The 19,985-nt window shown below is 31.5% G+C and overlaps 1 protein-coding gene across 3 annotated transcripts in view; it reads right to left on the bottom strand.

The window, feature by feature from the left end:
- The window catches only part of LOC118184736 (protein sprint-like), a 309,002-nt gene extending 289,493 nt beyond the window's left edge, over window positions 1–19,509 (bottom strand). For 2 of the 3 annotated variants that reach the window (XM_035354458.2, XM_035354463.2), the window contains exons 1-2: window positions 19,258–19,509; window positions 17,227–17,339 (exon numbers count right to left, since the gene is read on the bottom strand). In XM_035354458.2, coding sequence (XP_035210349.1) covers window positions 17,227–17,286 — 60 coding nt within the window. In that variant the 5' untranslated portion in view covers window positions 17,287–17,339; window positions 19,258–19,509. Of the gene's footprint in view, window positions 1–17,226; window positions 17,340–19,257 lie in introns of those variants that run through there. The other variant, XM_035354482.2, reaches the window with a different exon arrangement.
- Window positions 19,510–19,985: the final 476 nt, after the last annotated feature.

Raw genomic sequence — 19,985 nt, 5'->3', positions numbered from 1 at the left:
TACTTAAAAAAAAAAAAAGCTGCTTAATCATACAACTCATTTATCTCCAAACTAGGCTATGGGACTAGGCCCAGACGGGAAAAGGCCCAGACGAGAAAGTGGCCCAGACGGGAAAGTGGTTAGTGACTCTGACTGATGTCCTTTGTCCGTCCCTTCATAGGAGGTAACGGTGACCCACATATTTAGGTACCTCCATAACAGAGTGACTACTGCTTCCGCCCTTAATAATGGCCAACGCTTATGAACGGCTAGTGGCCACCATTGCGGGGGGGGGGATGTTATGGAACATGTAATGGCACGAGCTGACAGTATGTTTGTTATCAGTGGATATTTTAGATTAAAGAAACGCAAATAAAAATAAAATCAAAGAATCATAATTTTATTATAATGCATACGATCAATCTGCATGGAAAGTCAATTGCCTCTTATTAATTACACTGCTTTAAATTATTTAATAATATCCAGTCTACGTCATTCTGAAGAGATCTCAGATATTCAATGACTATGCGTATGCTCAGATATGCAATGAATATGGCGAATACAGATTTCTTTCAATTGAAGCAGATCGATTCTTTATTCGGATCGCATAAATATAAAATTCGAATCCCAATACGAAAAGTATTTCATCTTTAAAAATATCAAGCTTCTATGAATTATAGAAATGATGCTCAGATAGTAATAATAATGTAAAACTATGACATTCGGTATAGTTAAAAACAACCGGAAATGTCAAATTATGCACCAAGTTCCTACCTGTAGGCAAATTCTGCTTCGTAGGGTTCAAGCTCGTTAATCGTATGGGTAAAGTACCACATCAAAAGCTCTTCAGCGGTTTTTATAATGTTCCCTTTCAAACTTTGTGATGGTTTTCCCTTTCGTACGTCCACTGTTGGTCTTCTCAAGAGTAGCGATCTATTTCCTAAAAACTACAGCACCCTTTTTCAGTGATATTTTTGCTAAACTTTAGTTCGTTGAAAAGTTTTTCTTTCTTAATAGTATCGAAATTTTAGCATAAAAAATTTTAAATGTTTATACTAGTTCTATTTACTTTCACCTATATAGTAAATATCTTTCCTTTAGATAATCAAAAAAGATATATACTTATATTCAAAAACTTCGTACGAAAAGAAAAAGGAAGATCTTTGTTGAGGCGGTATTTAACTCTGATATTAATAGGGCCGAAGCGAACAGTCTATGGTGCAGAGAATTCCTACAGGGCTGCAGTCTATGGCGAAGAGTTTTCCAATGAGAAATTTGGTGATGCCCAATAATATAATGACTTACTGTAATTTATACTGTTTTCAAAGTAGGCAAAGTCTGACAATTTTTAAAAAAGGAGCATATGAGTATAGTGAAACCTCTCATGGCGATCAGTTCCGTAAATGACAACCTTTTAGAGACCGGTATTTCTGAGGAAAAAAAATAAACATCAGTACCGCAAATCACAAAGAGTTCTCTCTCCAAAGCGACCAACCAAATCTTCCCGAACCATAGAGAGGGGGGCCTTTTACGGGGATTTCACTGCAACTAAAATATTGCATGATTATAAAAAAAAAAAAAAAAAAAAATTTGCAAAATGGATTTTAATACAGAATATTTTCTACAGTGAAAACATGTGTCAATACTAGGCATCAAAACTTCGGAATACATCTTAACGCGCAGCATCTGCTTTTGAACAAATGCCTAGCGACAAGTCTGTGCTAAATGTGGGGCAAATACTGCTTCATATTAAAATTAGGAGGTACACAATCATAATAAATTAAATTCTGTTGAAAAATAATAAATATTTAGAAGCACGATTCTGAAATCTGTCTCGTTTGTCCTCTCCACTATTTCAATTATACTCTCAACTATTTTAATGAGCAGCTAAAATCTGATTGGTATGCCCTCTCCACTATTTCAGTAACACTCTTAAATATTTTAATGAACAGCAAAGACCATATACACTAACTAACCATTATTTTAACTCGTTTAAATACTGTAAGAAGGCATCATCTTTTCAAATCAAACAGCAGTTTTATCTATTCTCGAGATGCAAATAATAAATTGACTTTTAACGATATACGATATACACGGTGGTTATAATTAAAGTGACCCTATTCAGACCCCTCTAGAATTTGTTCTACTTACACAATTTTGATGAAATTTGGTATATATATGTTATACGGACCACGGGGAAACGATTTCTGCAATACAAAAAATAGTTCGACATGGGCCCTTTTTGCAATCCCTTTAAACGATGATATTCACGCAATGCAGCTAAGCTATTGCTGCCGTTCTGATAAAACATTTTACCAGTAAAGTTCGATCTTTCTGCTGTAAGGGCATGATTAACGATGACAAAGGCACGCAGAATGATTTTCTGGCTCTGAATGCAAGTCTCTTTATAGGTTTAACTAATTTGCATAAGGAATTTTTGAAAATTGCTATCTGGTGATCGAAATGTGAACTTCCGAAATCTTTCATTGCAGAAATCTTTTTCCCATAGTCTATATAACGTACATACCAAGTTTCATCAAAATCCGATAGGCAGAACGGGTTCTACAGGGGTCTGAATAGAGTCACTTTAATTATAACCACCCTGTGCGATAGTAACCCTAGTCAATGTATTCAAATATCTTGAACTTCAAGAAAATGAAGGACTAAAGTAGATCGTCAAGATAAAGCACGCTAGCTTCCTCCACCCCCACCCCCACCCCACACACACACACACACACACACACACACAAAAAAAAAAAAAAAAAAAAAAAAAAAAAAAAAAAAAAAAAACTGTGTTGGTATATGATATCGATCCAAGACTTCGATTCATAGCTGCTTTGCATTTTACGGTAAGTGAAATGCTTACCCTAATACACACAGCAGAATGAAGAATTACCACGAAATAACCTTCTTTCAGCATTACCAGCTCTTCTAGCTACTGGAAGTCGGTAACAATGACGAAAAACTAGAAGAATATATTATTATTTAAGTGGTCGGCTTCGAGGTAAATTACCTAGCTTGATTGTTATTCAATTATCTTCTAGGATAGGCCACATCTTTAAGCCTTTAGATGGTAGTCAGAGTTTTTAATAGCTATCTGTCTCCGAGGGCGACTTTCGAAAACTGCACAAAGAGGATGACCTGAAACTGGTCTACTTGACATATATATTATTTTCTTTTCTTAATTAAATTGATTCTGCAACTTGTAAAACATATCACACATATTAACATTGCATTAAACATATCACAAACTACCTTGTCCTCTTATTATCTAATAAAACGATTTCCAACCATTCGACAGCAACAAATTCTTTGTAATCAACGGGTTTTTGAGAAAAATTTACATTTGCTATTCTTGTAAGAAAACAAATATTAGCAATAGTAGGACTAACAGAACTATTTATGTTTTTTGCCTAATACTTTCAACGAATGTAAGAAAGTTTTCATTTTTATGAGCACTTTTTATGTGCGCTACTCTTCAAGACTATACCATACGCCTTTGTCTTCAACTTAGGGTATTAGAGTTACTAAAATGAATAAGTCTTCTAGAATAAAGAATTATCATCCCTCAGCAACATTCTATAAAATCTTATACAGGGTGTCCCATCAAGGCACCCAAACTCTGATGATTCCTCGCTTGGAATACATAAAAAATTTCCAAAAAACTGTACCTGTACGACCCATAGTTTTCGAGATAAATGGGAAATGTATTACGTCAAATCCGCTAGAATAAAAAACTTTATTAGAAACATGAACATCATGTTTTGCACATGTTGACACCGGAAGATGCTCAAAATGACCACTCCGCATGCCGAGGCATGCACGCGCGCGCGCCAAAAGTAAAGATCGTTCGTTGTGTTAAGTCACGTCAAATGGCAGCCAATAAGCAAAGACAGTTTCTTGAATCACAAACAATTATTTATCAAAATTTTCTCTCACATTAAATATATGCAAACAAACAATAAATATAAATTCAAAAGATAGCATTATTTTGTGCGTAGATGCAATTTTCATGTCACTTATACATTCTTTGCAACATATATGAGGCTTAACGATATACTGGCAAAGCTATTCATAACAAAATGGCATCAGTGGTAAGACCTTTCTCTTCCAAACTGTAAAAACAAATGTTTACAATGTAAAAACGATTATTTAAAAATTATACAGTTCTTAATTTCATTATTTCAATACTTTCCGACGCCAAGATTGCTAACAGAATATCTACTATTTGAACGATAGGTTCCATGTGACAATTTTATTGTTAATTACGATACTAACTTTTAGTATTTAGAAACAAATTTAACAGTAATGTGATAAAAAAATAATAATTTGGGCTCAACTGTAAAACTAAATTTTAAAAATTGCAGCAATTTGTATAGACATATGTGAGTAAAAATTCGGAACATGTGCAATGAATCTTCTTTAACACAACCCACAATTCTGTGCGATTTTAGTCTTTTCTACTGCTGGTCGCTTTCGAGAGGTGATATTTAATACAGATATTTAATTACATGCTAAAAAAAATTTACTTTCAGAAATGTCATCTTAAGAAAGTGGTCACCATAAGAAAAGTCCCTGAACTTTAAAAACTGTAGCAATTTGAATAACACTAAAAAATATATACATAATTTTTTTTTAAATAAATAAAAAAAACTATTGGAAATAACGAAAATTCAAGTCGTTTCAATACACATATCTGACTCATGAATTTCTCATGAATTGAAAGTTTAGTATGTAAATATATTACTTTGTAACTTAAAAAAGTATCATCCAATAACAGAAAGAAATTAGAGAAGCACTAACGTCTTAATAAAATGTTATTTTTCCATTGGATTCATTTTCAAACCTCATTATATATCATATTTTTCAAGTTTCATGTTGGAAAAATGGAAAATCTGAAGAACAAGCATTTGGTATTTATAATCTTGCACCAAAATGAAAGAATACATGAAAAGAGTTTAACAGGAAAAACTTTTCATTATATACGATCCTTGAATAATAAGCGTTTCCGCTGATAATGTAACTTCCATTTGATTTTAGATACCTAAATGTTTATCATAAGTACATTAAAGCATTTTTAACGGTGCTATTTGTAGGAATTATTGACATTAAATTTTAAAAATTTTAAATTCCATCTCTTTCGCATGAAATTTAACAAAAAACGGGGGAAATCTTAGTTTGATGCAAAACAAGTGCAAATCCTCAAAAGCTATCTATGTAGAAATTTGGAGAGTTCATATTTATTTCTATATTTGAGAACAGAAGCTGGCATCACGACGAAATGCAAGACCTGTCTTAAAATTTTCTAGACATGCACAAGCAGTTTCCTAAAATTAATACCAATTTAACATTGAGTTTTGTTAAATTTAAAGTTGGCGTGTTTCTCTTCTATCAGTTTCAGACATTTTTTTGAAATATGTTGTAAAAATGCTGAACAAAATGATATATACTAAATATCAAATCACACAATTAAAATTCAGCTTAAAAAAAAAGGAATACGAAATTGAATCCGAGCAAATTTAATTAAAGCAAAGTGAAACTGCAACTTACGAAAGGAAACGGATATGAATCGGAGCTGTCTCAGATAAAAACCCACCCCTCCAATTAAAAGAGAATTAATAAGAAGCAAGCACGTCATCCAGGCGGCTTGGATTCATGCCCGAGAAACTATTTCTTCTACTGTGTCTCAAACGATTTTCTTCAGAAAAAAGAATCGGAAGAACAAAGATCTTTTTCTCTCCTTCTCTCTAAGAAAAAGACTTTGACAACGTAATATGGGCTACTAGATTTATTTCTTTATTTTTAAATCTCAGAAGAACGTTGTAGTTAATTCAGTAGCAAACTATGAAACTCGATTTATAAACATCATTTTCCCCCCTCCCTGCAGTGTAAACATTTATGCACTCAAAGTCGGACTGAATGCACGGTTTTAAACTGCTACTTCGGATGACATCAGTTAAAGCTACATTTTGGATATTAAAAAATATTTAGATATTTTATGACTAAACATTCAACACGATATTATCGAACAAATAGACGATTAAAAAAAGAATTGTTAATACTGGTTTCAATCATTCTAATTTTAACACACTAATTGTCAGATGTATCAACAATTCAGTTTATTTTCATAACAACGTGATCGCCAATCATTCCGGCAGAATTTTTTTTTTTTTTTTCCCCTCGCTCCTTACTGCGTGCTTTTATGGTGTAATTCGAAGCACATCTAGCTAGCATCGGAATGTCCATACTTCAAGTCCCGGCGAGGATATCACACATTTCGCATGTTTTCTGCTGCGACAAACCTAATGACGCTACAAACTGACCACTCTTTAGTTAATTCGATAATCAAGAGATAAAAGTTACGAATATAAGTATATAAGAAAAGAGATTAAATTGCTTGTTTCATTTTTCGCATTGCATCGCTATTGTTTACCCGTTTTCAAATAAAGTCGTATATTGTCTCAATGGCAGGATCCCCTAATTTTGGAGATACTCCACTGCATGCTCTTCTGTTTGAGACAAATCCCGAATTTTAATCTGACCCCCCCCTCCAAAAAAATGAGAGAAAACAGGTAAATAACAATTAACTTATATCTCTCTTGACGAAAAACTAAACCAGATAATGCACAGTTAATTGGGTTAACATACACGAGAACAGATCTTATGACTCTATTGCAATGTCCCGCTAATCCATTATTCGTTCTAAATCACTTTATTTGGAGACAGTTTTTGTTTGTTTCGAGTTCCAATCCTATACGTGTTATATGGCGGTGTTGCAAGACTTTTCGTTAAAAAAAGATGGAGCATTCTAAAATTTTAGAACATTCCGGTTCTTCTCGGATGACTAAAGATCGAGTAATCGAACTATTACTGTATATATGAAACATAACATATTAATGTACTTAAAATATGCGTAGTTAACTTATATACAGTTATTTTATTGCAATAAAAGTTTAGCATTTTATAATTAACCGCAACCCTACGAAAATTGAGAACTCATTACCGGCTTAATGAATTGGCAAAAAATCCTCATTGGACTAACTTTAATTGCTCACGGGCACTCATTATTCGGTTCATTAATAATTTTAATAAGAAACATTTTATTATAATAACCAAGATATTTTCTAGGATGAACAAAAAATCAGTTAACCGATATTCACATTTTTACTATAGGTGGAAAGCGTTTAATTACATAACTGTTAAAAATACTGCATGTAAAATCCAAGTCCACTGAAATACATGTATAGTACGTGTGTGCGTATCTTGGCTATCGTCCCGTGTATACTGTCTAAAATACGTCATTTTCATTGAAAGTTGTAAATGGGGTGCAGATGATATTCAAAAAGTACCGAATTTTAAAATTAAGCAATCTCTTTCAACAAGATTAGCATAATTTTATTTATTGCACTCAGCCTCTCTCGCCCCAGGAATCTACTATTCAGCAAGTCCAGTTGATTATTTGCATTCAGAATATACTAAACCATAGTATAGCAGGTTCTCTCTAAAACAATAATCTAAAACATTTTAACTATTTTTCCTCTAATAGATGAGCTAATTTAAAAAGCACAAAAACTTTATAATGATTTTTTACAACAATGATATCACAACCTAAGACTTTTCTGACGAAACCACCAAACATGTGTTAAGGCAAACATTTAATTTCCAATTTAGCTATGCAACCAAAGTACTGGGTGTACAAATAAGTTTTAAAGCACATTTTGTATGACGTATACATAATCAAGTATACTCGCGCTTTTGTCTTATGACAGCAACAAATCTAGAGTATATGTTATATAAAAAAATCTTCAGTTTTGAATCAATCTATTATTTTCTTAGGAAGACTATTAAATCAAAAAGCACGTCTGAGTTTTGATTTTTTCACGGTCGGATATTCAAGATTTCTATTTTAGCGATTAAGAACGTACTGCATCAGAAAGCTGCAGTTTTCTACCGGTAAAAATGTTTTCTGAAGTTTAGGGAGGGCTATAGAACAAAAGCTGCTCTACTTAGCAATCCGTTTTTGTTAAATAGTACTAGTTATTCACTTGGCAGCTGAGTCCAAGAAAATTTTAATTACAAGTAGTTCAAGGAATTTTGCGCATTCAAGAACTTTCTTTTTACATTTAACCTATCAGTGCAATAAAAACATTTTACTAACTGCACTTTTGTTCTCTAAGGACTAAATGGAAAACGGGAGTTGGTTTGTTCCTCTTGAAAAGTCAACTAATTTCCGATCAATAACGATAATTACTTGGTTTATTAATTTTCTTTTTCAAAGTTTGAATTTTTGTTATTCATGATTTAAATTCAAAGACCTTTTTAATGCAAAATCCTTTTTCATGATTTAAATTCAAGCTCCTTAAAAAAAAAACAATTTTTGGAATTAAATTTCATACTTCTGGGTTACCTCATTTTGATACATTCTACTAAATTTATATTAGGAGATAATATAATCAATATTTCTTTAGCAAATAAATTTATATATATATAGCCTGTTATGTTTAAAATACTAGTTAAAATATTACAAAAGTTTGCGAAAAATTTTATATCTAAAGTATTTAGTTCAATATTCTAAATATCTTCACTTCTCTTTCAAATCAGTTACCAATGAGAAAATTAAGAGAAATCCCGAAATTAATATGAATTCCTAGAAAAGAGCGCAGGAAAAAAAAAAGAAACTGTGAAATGGCAATCGCAATTAAAGCAATTAAAGTTCGCTTAATTAAGAGCGCGAAAACATTAAAAGATGGGGGGGGGGGAAAGAGTTCCACTTAATGAAAAATAAAATAACATAAACCTGTTCCTCTTCAATTTTGCGCCTACGCCATTTTGCGCTTGCTCGAGAATTAAAGAGTATAAAGAAAGAAATGGCAGGAACGTGAACGCTTCCTTCGCTTCGCAATTTTGAACACGCGCTAGCAAGATTGAATGACAATTTACTTAAGTATGGAAGGCAGATCACTTTAAAAAAGGAAAGTGTAATGGAGTTCCTCAAAAGCGATTTTCCGAACTGCTAGTTAAATGCATTTTAATTAGAAATTCCGTTCATAATTTCAACCGCACAAAGAAATCCGAGGCAACTACCCTGACGAATGCAGGATGGGAAAAAATACATAAAAATGTATTTAGTGAAAAAGGATATGCAGTGGTACCAAGATATAAGACATTAATCCCTTTTAGATTCTCCGATGTATACCAAATGAACCTTTACCTTTTTGTCTACCTTACCTACCTTTTTGAATAAGAAATAAATGAAGCATATTTAATCCGTTTTTATAAAAAAAATGCTATTGTTTTTATTAAAACACAGTTTCATAGTAACATACAAATGCAGTGGGTGCAATCTGTACGGTATGCAATAGCCAAGCGCGCATAGATTGTAGATTTTAGAATGAAATGTTTTCCATTTTTGGCACACAGCCAGGGGAGCAAAATCTTCAATTGTCCCCGGCCGCTGTAAACCCTGCTACAGATCTGATACGCATAGTATCTTCATTCTTTTCACCTACCATTTCCCCCCCCCCACCTAAAAATTTTCTTCGTTGCTTAACTATTCTCAGAAACTTTCTTAAAACTAATTGTTAATGAATTTACAAAACCTTTATAAGAAAACATACAAAATCACATGAAAATTCAGTTATCTAGCGGGTTGCTTACAGCAACAGGAGTACTAACTCTCATGGGCATTTGTCACTGTCTGGAAAGAGGGAAAAAAGTGTAGTGCCGACAGTCGTGATTCATCGAACTCAAGTCGTATTCCAAATAAATATCGTATACAAAAATTTCCCGTCCACACAGGACGCATATCAAAGCAAACGTACATTGAGGTACTACTCAACAGTCGAACTTCCTGTTAGTGAATACTGATAGGATTTTGGGGATTTCAATAGCAAGAATGGGAATTCAATGGCAGGAAACTGCCTTACACATAACTACCTAACTAGAATGCAATAAGCAAAACATCAAAAATATATATAATTAATGAAAAAAAATAATAAATATGCAAATTAAATATTTATTTTTGGCATTAACACATAAAGGAGCAACACAGGAGTATACTGTTATAGAGAATGTTAAAAATAACCCGTCAGAGTATATATATATTATATATATATTTTTTAAAGTTCAAAGGGGCTTTGTCCCTGAAGAACTATTGTTTTCGTTTTGCGATTTTGCGCTGGTTCACTATAAATGTCTGTTTCACTTTTCAAACTGTTGCCACCAAATGTTAGAGTCCTGCATTATATTTGAAGAAATTAAATAGTGAAAAATCTGCATAAATGTATGTATATTTCTCGTACTGTGATAAAACAACAGTACATACAGTCATCGAATTTTGAATGACGTAATCCTACTGCGAATATGGGCATGTGGAAGCCCCAATTTGAAGTTTTGAATTTGTTTTATTATCGATTTCATATTTTGTAAAACTTTAACGAATTTTTTATTAACAAACTTCTAAAGCGAGCAATGCAACGTTGTACAGAAAAAACATTTTTATCTCCAGCGCGTGAGACTCTGTATCGGAAGATATTAATTTAAAACTGTTTTACGATATTGCTCTTGAACTGAATTTGATGGTTTAAGTTCAAAGAACATGATGTTAATAAATAAAGGTAACGCACAAAATGTTAAAAAAACGCCCCTTTAGACATAATTTAAAATCTGATATATATATGTACAATTTTTTTCATAAACTGTGATGCAACGGCAGCCTTTTAACTTGATCCTGAATGTTTCAATTATTCTTCAGTCTAATGTCCAGCCTATAGATGCAGCGTTTAATAGGGTTTAGTTTATTAGATTACAGCAAAGTACTCGAGGGCTCTCTGCCTTAAGGGAGGGATGCCTTCGTGGTGGACTTTATAAGGGAAACTGGCTCGTATACATGTTACACATGGGGAAAACCACGAAAACCCCCATGCAGCCAGCCCGTCCGCGGGATTCAAACCTCGGACCGAACTACCAGTGTTCAGCAACATTACCGCTCAGCCGCTGGTGGGCACGTTTAATAGGAAAAATATTTCTGTTTTCTGCGTTTCTACAACATTTCCAATACAATTCTGTACATAACAAGGTCAGTATAGTAACCTTGGTCCACACAGAATGCCATCGAGGCTGGCTTATCAAGATAGAATCTTATTCTTAGCAGCTCATATCTGCTCGATGCAAACAATTGATAAGTAAAGAGGTTATCACATATGGCTAAAGTCCCTGCTAAATGGGACTTTTCTGAGAAATGAGATTCTAGTAGTGCTGGTTTAAACGGGAGGATTCCTAAAAAAAGAGAGCCCCGCTGGAAGCGAAGTCCCGCTTACCTTAGGAAACGATGTTTTGGCTATGCAAGATTTTTTCAAACCTCACGTGAAATGTTTCCGTTGGAGTTCTGTCCCAGGTAGAGACAACCAATCAGACGAAAGGTCTGCTTTTGAAGGATCACTTGATACCAATCTGAGCGATGATCGAAAATTAAAAATATGAAACTGTAATTTATGAAATAAAGAGCAATTATGATCTAAAAGGTATCAAAATTTACAAAAAAAAAGCTTAATATTTATTTGTTTACTTTATTAAACATTTCTTTCAATGTAAGTTAAGTTGCTTCGTTTTTTTGTGCTAATACTTTCTCTTTAATTCTATAAACAGACATAATTTCTTGTTCAGTTCCACTGTTCAAGTCCCGTAATTGCTATGTCGAGAATACCGACTAACTTGTCAATCGAAATTTTTTCGTGTTATAACCTCTCTGTCACTTTCTTCACTATCGGAAGCAGTACATGGAAACATGCTTTCGCTTTGTAGATCCTTTGGCAGCTCCAGAATAGGAAACTCTTTTTGACATAATCGAAAGTTCAAGCTTACTTTTTATAAAATTGCTCTAACAGTCTGCAAAAAATAATAAGCCGGATCCAATTAGAAGATTAAGGAACAAAGCAATCTGCAACATTAACTGAAATAGATAATTAGATAATTTTAGCCTAGCTTATACCGTCCGTTATACATTAAACGCCCATGCATAAACGTATTATGCACATGTGTAAACACATATGCGCATGCGTAAAGGTATTATGCGCATGCACAGACAGTTTGTAGCTTTGAGGTCCGGATTAAAGACTTTGTACTGTATAAATAAATCCTAACTCCTTAGGCTTCTGTCTCTTAAATTAAAAAAGACAGTTGCATTAGAAATTTTGTTCAACAAAACTAAAATTTACGAGGAAAAACTTATATTTTTTATATCAACTGATATATTAAACGGGAAAAAAGATACTTTCTTCTTGTTTGCTCTATTATAAGGTCGCAGTTTGAGAGGGAAAGAATAAGACCAGGTTCAGGATGGCCTCGACAGGCCAGTCGTCGAGAAGACCGCAACATTGTAAGAAATGCACGCGTACAGTCAACTGCTTCATCGGCTGCCATCCAGGCACAGGTAGCACCTTCACTAGGGGCCCCTGTATCTTCTCAAACCATACGAAGGCGCCAGTCTGAAGGACAGTTGGTATTGCAGCGCCCATTACGTGTGCTGCCCTTGGTGCCCACCCATCGACATCTCCATTTGGAGTGGTGCCGAGCACGAGGAAACTGGACTGCAGCGGAATGGAACCAGGTCGTCTTTAGCGACAAATCCAGATTCAATCTCGGCAGTGATGACAATCGTATTCATGTGTGGAGAGCCCATGGTGAATGCCTCAAACCTGCCTTTGCTGTACAGCGACACATCGCTCCCACAGCTGGTGTGATGGTAGGAGGGGCCACTGCCTACAATATTCGGTCACCCCTAGTATTGTTCCGTGGCATCATGACAGCACAGCGGTATGTTCGTGAAATCCTGCAACCACATGTGTTGCCACTCATGCAACGGCTCCCAGGAGCCATTTTTCAACAAGACAATGCTCGGCCTCATACGGCAAGGGTGTCACAAGACTGTCTCTGCACTGTTACTACCCTTCTTTGGCCTACCCGATCCCCAGATTTGTCTCCAATCGAGCATATCTGGGATCATTTGGGATGACGAGTTGGGCATCTCACTAGTTTGAACAAACTAGAGGCAAGGTTACAGCAAATATGGAACGAAATGTCTCAAGACATTATACAGAACTTGTATGACTCAATGCCCGATCGTATCGCATCGTGCATTTGCGCTTGAGGGGGTCCAATGGAGTATTAACTTCTTTTGCCTTTTTCTCTGAAATAAATGATCCTTTTTCTTTGATTTTCTTATAATTTATTTTATATCAAACTAGTCATTACGTATGTAAAATTTCGTTTCATTTTGACGACTCCTTCTTGGTGCGGTAATTATTTTGTCCATGAGTGTATAACACTGTTACTTACTTTCAGATAGTTAATGGTTATGCAATTAAAGCCTATCTACTTCATATGTCAAGCCAGAAATGAGCAATTTCCATATGCTTATAAATAAATTATATACTCAAGATAAAAACAAAATACTAAATTTGTATACTTAACTGAAAGATTTATGGGTATGTTCCCTTGCCATATTTCATTCAAACAAAGTGTGCCAGTTATTAGTTTAATCAAAGAAGGTTATTTTATTCAGCATATTTTAACATCCAACATTGGAGATGAAAAAAGTTTCCATAAATTTCTATCAATAATACTGCCAGCAAAAGTTTATTAATTCTCCATAAAAACAAACCAGGTATGAAACGTTCCCCAAAATTGGTATGAAAAGAAAATATTTTCCTTACCATAATTCTAAAATTAATTGACCCTTTGTACCTAGATTTTTTTTTCCTTCCAGTATATTAACAATCCACATAAAGATAAATATCTATACACATACTTTATCAAGAAATATAGTTGAATTTAAATATATATACGTAAAATCTAAAATAAATTTCTAAAAAATTACTAACTTAATTGGCAATAGCTCTTTAAATTTCTTTACATTTTTATATGGCCCTCTCCTAGCAGCCCAGCAGGTTATAGTGGTTAGTGACCCCGACTGCTAAAGTGATGGGCCCGGGTTCGAATCCTGAAGAAGACATGTTTGGGACTGTCTGTCCCTTCATAGAAGGCAACGGTGGCCACCTATTTAGGCGCTTCCATAATGAAATGGCCACCATTTCTGGTCTTTGTAGTGGCACAAGCCTAATGGCTATTAAATAAAGTGCCCAGCCAACATTTTTTCTTTTTAAATGTTCCCCTTCTGCAATGCCTCAAAATTTCTTCTGACTGCATGATTTCTAGATCACTCCATACATGACTTAATAATGCTGATGATGTAACCAATTCAGAACCTAAACCAAAAATTTGACATAACTACTTCAGAACGTGAACTCAAAATTTCGAGAATTGAAAGAAAAGCCTTGAATTTTAAGCAGTAGCTAGGCACAAGATTTCACAATGCACTTACTGCAGAAAAAGTGTAATGTAACATGGTGCAATATGGGCTTTGAGAAAAGGATGAATGCAATTAAAATTGATAATTTAAAAGACTTTTCCAATTAATTTGGTAATGAACTGCTCTTCATATTTTGATAATTTATACACACACATATATATGAACTTTTGAACTTAATCTTAAAACTTTTAAACTTAATCTTAATTTCTTAAAATTTTAGTAATTCACTACTTTTGATTTACTTTTGGTTTTAAATTACTATACCCAAGCCTATATGGATGACAAAACATGAATTGAGTAATTGAAGAGTTAGATTTGGAGGCAACTTCCCCTTGATAAGATCTGTCTCCTGCCTGCTCAACAATTATTCACTATGCAAATTAATTAAGTCTTAGAAATTTTTTATAAATTTTAGGATTAAAAAAATTTTTTGGAATATATTTATTCATGGATTTTGATACTTGCACTTAATTTACATATACTTTCGGAATTTAAATGATATTGTAGATTAGTTTGGAGCAATAATTAATCGTTTATTTGTTTGCTATTAAAATTTCATAATTTAAAATTTTAATTTTAATTAACTTCAAATTTCATTCCTGGCAGCAATGGTGCAAGAGAATTATTTAAATTTAATTTAACTTTACTATTTATTCTTATGAAAAAATAATTAAACTATTGTACAGCTCTATCATTTATAAAAATACTGGAGAAAATCACATTTTCATTTTGATCTGAAGGGTAAGAATTTTCTTGAGAATTCTTGAGAATATTTTTGCTTTTCTAATACAGTTCATTTTAAACATAAACCAATGTAATGGTTATAGTACTTATAAATTAACACTTAATCTCATGTTAATAAAAAATAAATAATTTAAAATTTTTCCAATTTACAGAAAATCTTAAGTTTTCTTTAAAATATTTATTTATTCTTCTTATTAAGTATATTACAATATGAAATCTCCGCCATTCCTTTCAGTTAAAATTAAGTCTTTATTTATGTGACAGAAATACTATTAAAACAATACTTCAAGCTTTAAATATAATCTAATAGTACCAGTAATTCTGAAGTAGAATAACTTCAAAAGTATTTTATAATTTCGAAATGATTAACAATAAAACTAAGAAATGATTTGTTTTGCTAACCTTGGGCTCTTTCAGAAATAACATGCTTAATTAAGTAATTATTTATTTATTACGATATCCATCAGATTAAAAAAAAATACTTACTATGGTACTACCACTTCCCTCTTATCGAATTTACATAATATATCACACTATACTCACCATTACTGTACTCATTAGTCTTCAGATTCAAAATACAATAAAATCTGTCTTAATAACAACCTCTCTAAGATGATCACTTCTGAGAGTGATTAGTATTTTCAAGAACACAAACAAGCACTAGTACTGAATTTCGACTCTCTAAAATGACCACCACCCCCGTTCATGTTCATGCACAGTCATCATCTTAGACATCTTAGACAGAATTATAATTTTTCTTCATACCTAGGCCTCTTCTGCACAAACTATAGCATATCACTGCTCAAAATGCTATATAATTATGTATAATATAAATAAAATAGATTTATATTAACCAATTATACATGAACGTGATTAAAATTCACATAAGTTTTTAATTTTGCAATTATATTATTATTGATAAAATTTGCATATTTGTGCTGGAGCTTTATGACAAATACATAACTAAGAGATCATTGACTAGGGAATAAATTCTTATACTTTATTTTTAATAGTTTATATATTTTTAACATTCACAATTTCACATTGAATAACTGAGTTACAAGTCAGTATATCTTTTATTAATATACAACTAATCTTTTATTATGCAAAATACTTATGACTGACCTAAGTCAATTAAAATATATTAATTTGTTACTGTCAGAATTTAATTATACCAACTGAGCTCAGAATTTTGTCAACTATTGCAAGGTACATATAAAACTTAATTTTTTATATAATCACAAGGAAACAATATTTATGAGAAATATATTAATGAAATTTAAAATTATGAAACAATGAGCAGTGTAAATATGAAAAGAATTACAGTATTGCAGTTCTGCCAAATGAAGATAATTTAATAAGTTAATAATTATAACATGTAATATGATAATAGCCCTATAATTTTTATTTTAATGTGCATAATTACTTTCAAATTCTTTTCTGTGTTGGAATAAAATGAAAATTACTTAATCGAGATAACATATCAGTGTATTTGGCTCTAGTGTAGAATTGGGTGCCCCTTCAATTAACAGCACTTTTTTTTTTTTTTTTTTTTTTTTTTTTAAATTTTGGCGATGAAACCTCATTTCTGGTTACCATGATAGTTAACTTTGTTTTAGCTTCTTGATTTTTTTTTTTTAAATGATAATAGATTGATGTGTATATGGACAAATTTAAGGCAGTGTGCAATACCTAGTTTGTGCAATTCTGGGATGTTTTTTTAATTGAAAACAGATCGATGTGTACATGGGCACAGAGTTTTTGCAATTCTTTTACTTCTTATTTGAGTTTTGTATAGAGGCCACCTTGAAATTGTGCCTTCCTGGGACCAATCTTGACGTCAAAAAAGAATCGCAAAAACACAAGGGGCACCCAATAGTAAACTTTTACCATGTATATATTAAAAATTAATGAAACCACATTTTCTGCCTCTAAAATTTCTGAACACTTGTACTTTTAGTAATACTTCAGATATGGTCAGTTTCCCTTCACATTCATAGGAGGGCTAAAAAAAGTCTTTACAAAAATCAGGAAGTGTTTTTACATAAAAGATTATAGGTAACATTTCTACTCATGAATTCTTCCAAACAAATTTATTATTCATTGTGAAACGTTATCAAATTTAATACACTAACCTGCCAGAAAGACGATGAAGGAGCTTGAGGACTTTGTTGAGGAGTTAATTTTGAAGCCATAACGGATCATTGTTTGAAAAAAATAATCCCAATAATCTTAAACTTAATCCACACTGAAAGAAATAATTTTATATAAAAATAAGGAACTGGAATTGTATGAACATAATTTTTTATTCACTATATTAAAACTAACAAGTGGCTATATCATTAAATTAAAGTACGTTTCAGCAGTAATAAAACCATCCAGCTCTTATCCAACTCTTTAATACATCCAGCTCTTAACATTTACTTTTACTAATTACTTTTCTGATATTAAAAAAACATACTTTATTCCAATACTACACTTTTACTTATTTTAACATATATACATAAAATAAGAAACTTCTTACATTTTTAACATTAATTTTAGTTTTATAAGAACAACTTTGATATATACAGTTAACAACCTAATATAAGAAATTAATTTGCTTGTTTACTTATTTTACTCCATAGAATATTCAAACATTAAAGATAGAACAGCAACAATACAAACAAGTCAGGCATTCTGATGGACAAATAATGGGAAAAGTTTTCATAAGAATGCAAATTTAAATTAGTATCACTGTCTTATTCCAATAAAGAGAGCTTTTTCTTACATAACATTTATTACATACTATATTCAATAAACTCAATCAAAATGTATATATCTTATATATATATATATAATTTATATTATATAAATTTTTACACCAATCATTTTCATATTCCTATCATAACTTTTACAAACTGGATATGATCAATGGATCATTTTATTTTAATTTCACAGTTAATAGCTAATCTATTATTTAAAATTTATTCCTACAAGTACTGAAATTTTTTACAATTTTAACATACTGAAGACAATTAAAAATTTTTACATATTTTAAAGCATCTGTCATACAAAAAAAAAAAAAAAAAAAAAAAAAAGAAAAGAAAAAGAAAAGAAACTAATTTTTTCTTATTTAATACAGATCTGCTTTTGCCCAGGATATAAACCTATGTTTCATACATTTTTCATATGTGTTTAATACAGCATAAATATTGTTACTCATATTATGCCTATTCTAAAACATTTATTACTTCCAAATAATAAATAAAAATATTAATTCCTCATAATTAGTAACTAATATTTTAACTACAAAACTATGAAACATGATTTAAAAAAAAAAAAAGTGGGAGAGAAAAAAAAACTTTTCATTTGGAAGGATACATTATTTCAACTAACACTAATATAAATATTAATTAAAAAAGAGCTTCAGCTGTAAACTATAGACCACTGATTCAAGAATTATATTTCCAAAATAAAATTAATAAAAATTATAATTATAAAAAATCCATAAAATAATTTAAATTCTTTTTATAAACACAAAAAGAATATTTTATCTGAAGACCTTATATACTTAGAAAGTAAATCATCAAATAAATAAAATCATCAGCAATTATGAAATTCATAAACATAATTCAAACTTTTAACTTCTGTCATTTAAAATCGAAGAAAATGTTTCAATTAAAAAAATTGATTTCCATTTTATCCATATTAAAGTATTCAATATGGTTTGAATGTTTAGTGATATATTTTATATCAAACAGAAATATTTCTATAATTTAAGTTGCAACATAAACAGCGAAATAAAAAGTGTTAAATGAAAATATATAGATATATATAATATATATATTTATTTTTCTTTCTTGCTTTTTTTTAATTAAAAAAAGGAATTTTAAACAGCAACTGAAAAATTTATACACTTTCTATAATAATAATAATAAATTGTCACACAGTTCTGGATAACAAGAAACACCTAAAATATTTTTAATTTCACGAAAAATAAAATTTAATTGCACATTAAATGCTCGTTTATCAGTTCTTTCATGAGAAAATCAACAACTGCTTAGTACCAAATGAATAACTATGGCTTATGAAAACATATTTTACTTCACTGGAAGAAATATTCTCAATAAAACCAGACATAAATTTACAAAATAAAATTCCATGGGTGAAAATATGTCACTCACCTTTGCAAATCACTGAGTGAGTACTCGAATAAATAACCTATTAATTCGCACTGCAGTGAATCAAATGTCTATAAAACTGAATTTATAAAATTAAATAACTTTAATTACTCTCAAAATGCAATCATGGGCACAGAATTAACTTGAGTTACGAGAGACATACAAAGGAAAGAATAGAATCTAACGCATCACATCATGCTCCAAACCAACAATGAACATCAAAACACACATCTCACACACCGCGTAGCGAGCGAATAAAAAACTTAAAATTTTCTGAATGATAGTTTCAGTATCTCTAGAGCAGCCGACGTACTCAAAGTGCGACTGCAGCGCCGACATATATCGAACTGCCAAAAATGTCCGCTTGATTGTCGGCTGCACAAACGTGACAGATTGCAAATAAAAAATAAGCAAAACGGCCTATATTAAAAAGTTCAAAATATTATAATATATGTATATTAATGAAATTAAATAAGAGTTTTCCTCCATAAGCATTCATATTCATATTTTTGTACAGACCTCTTGAATCAGTCATATTGTCATACTATAACTGAAATAATTGATCCATTTCCTTGATTTAAAGTTATCATTTATTCAAATTTAAAAAAGAAGATTTTTATTTCAAAATTCAGATTCTCTAAATTAGAATTTTAAAATTGAAGTTCTTACTTCATTCATATAGTTTCACATTAAATAATTGTTTGAATTTAATAATTCTTTTTTCATTCAAT

This window comes from Stegodyphus dumicola, chromosome 2 (genome assembly GCF_044657685.1).
Source record: "Stegodyphus dumicola isolate Sdum_Otavi_A_Nest chromosome 2, ASM4465768v1".
Classification (NCBI taxonomy): Eukaryota; Metazoa; Arthropoda; class Arachnida; order Araneae; family Eresidae; genus Stegodyphus; species Stegodyphus dumicola.
The sequence above is the reverse complement of the archived record's forward strand: the minus strand, read 5'-3'. Positions and strand labels throughout refer to the sequence as shown.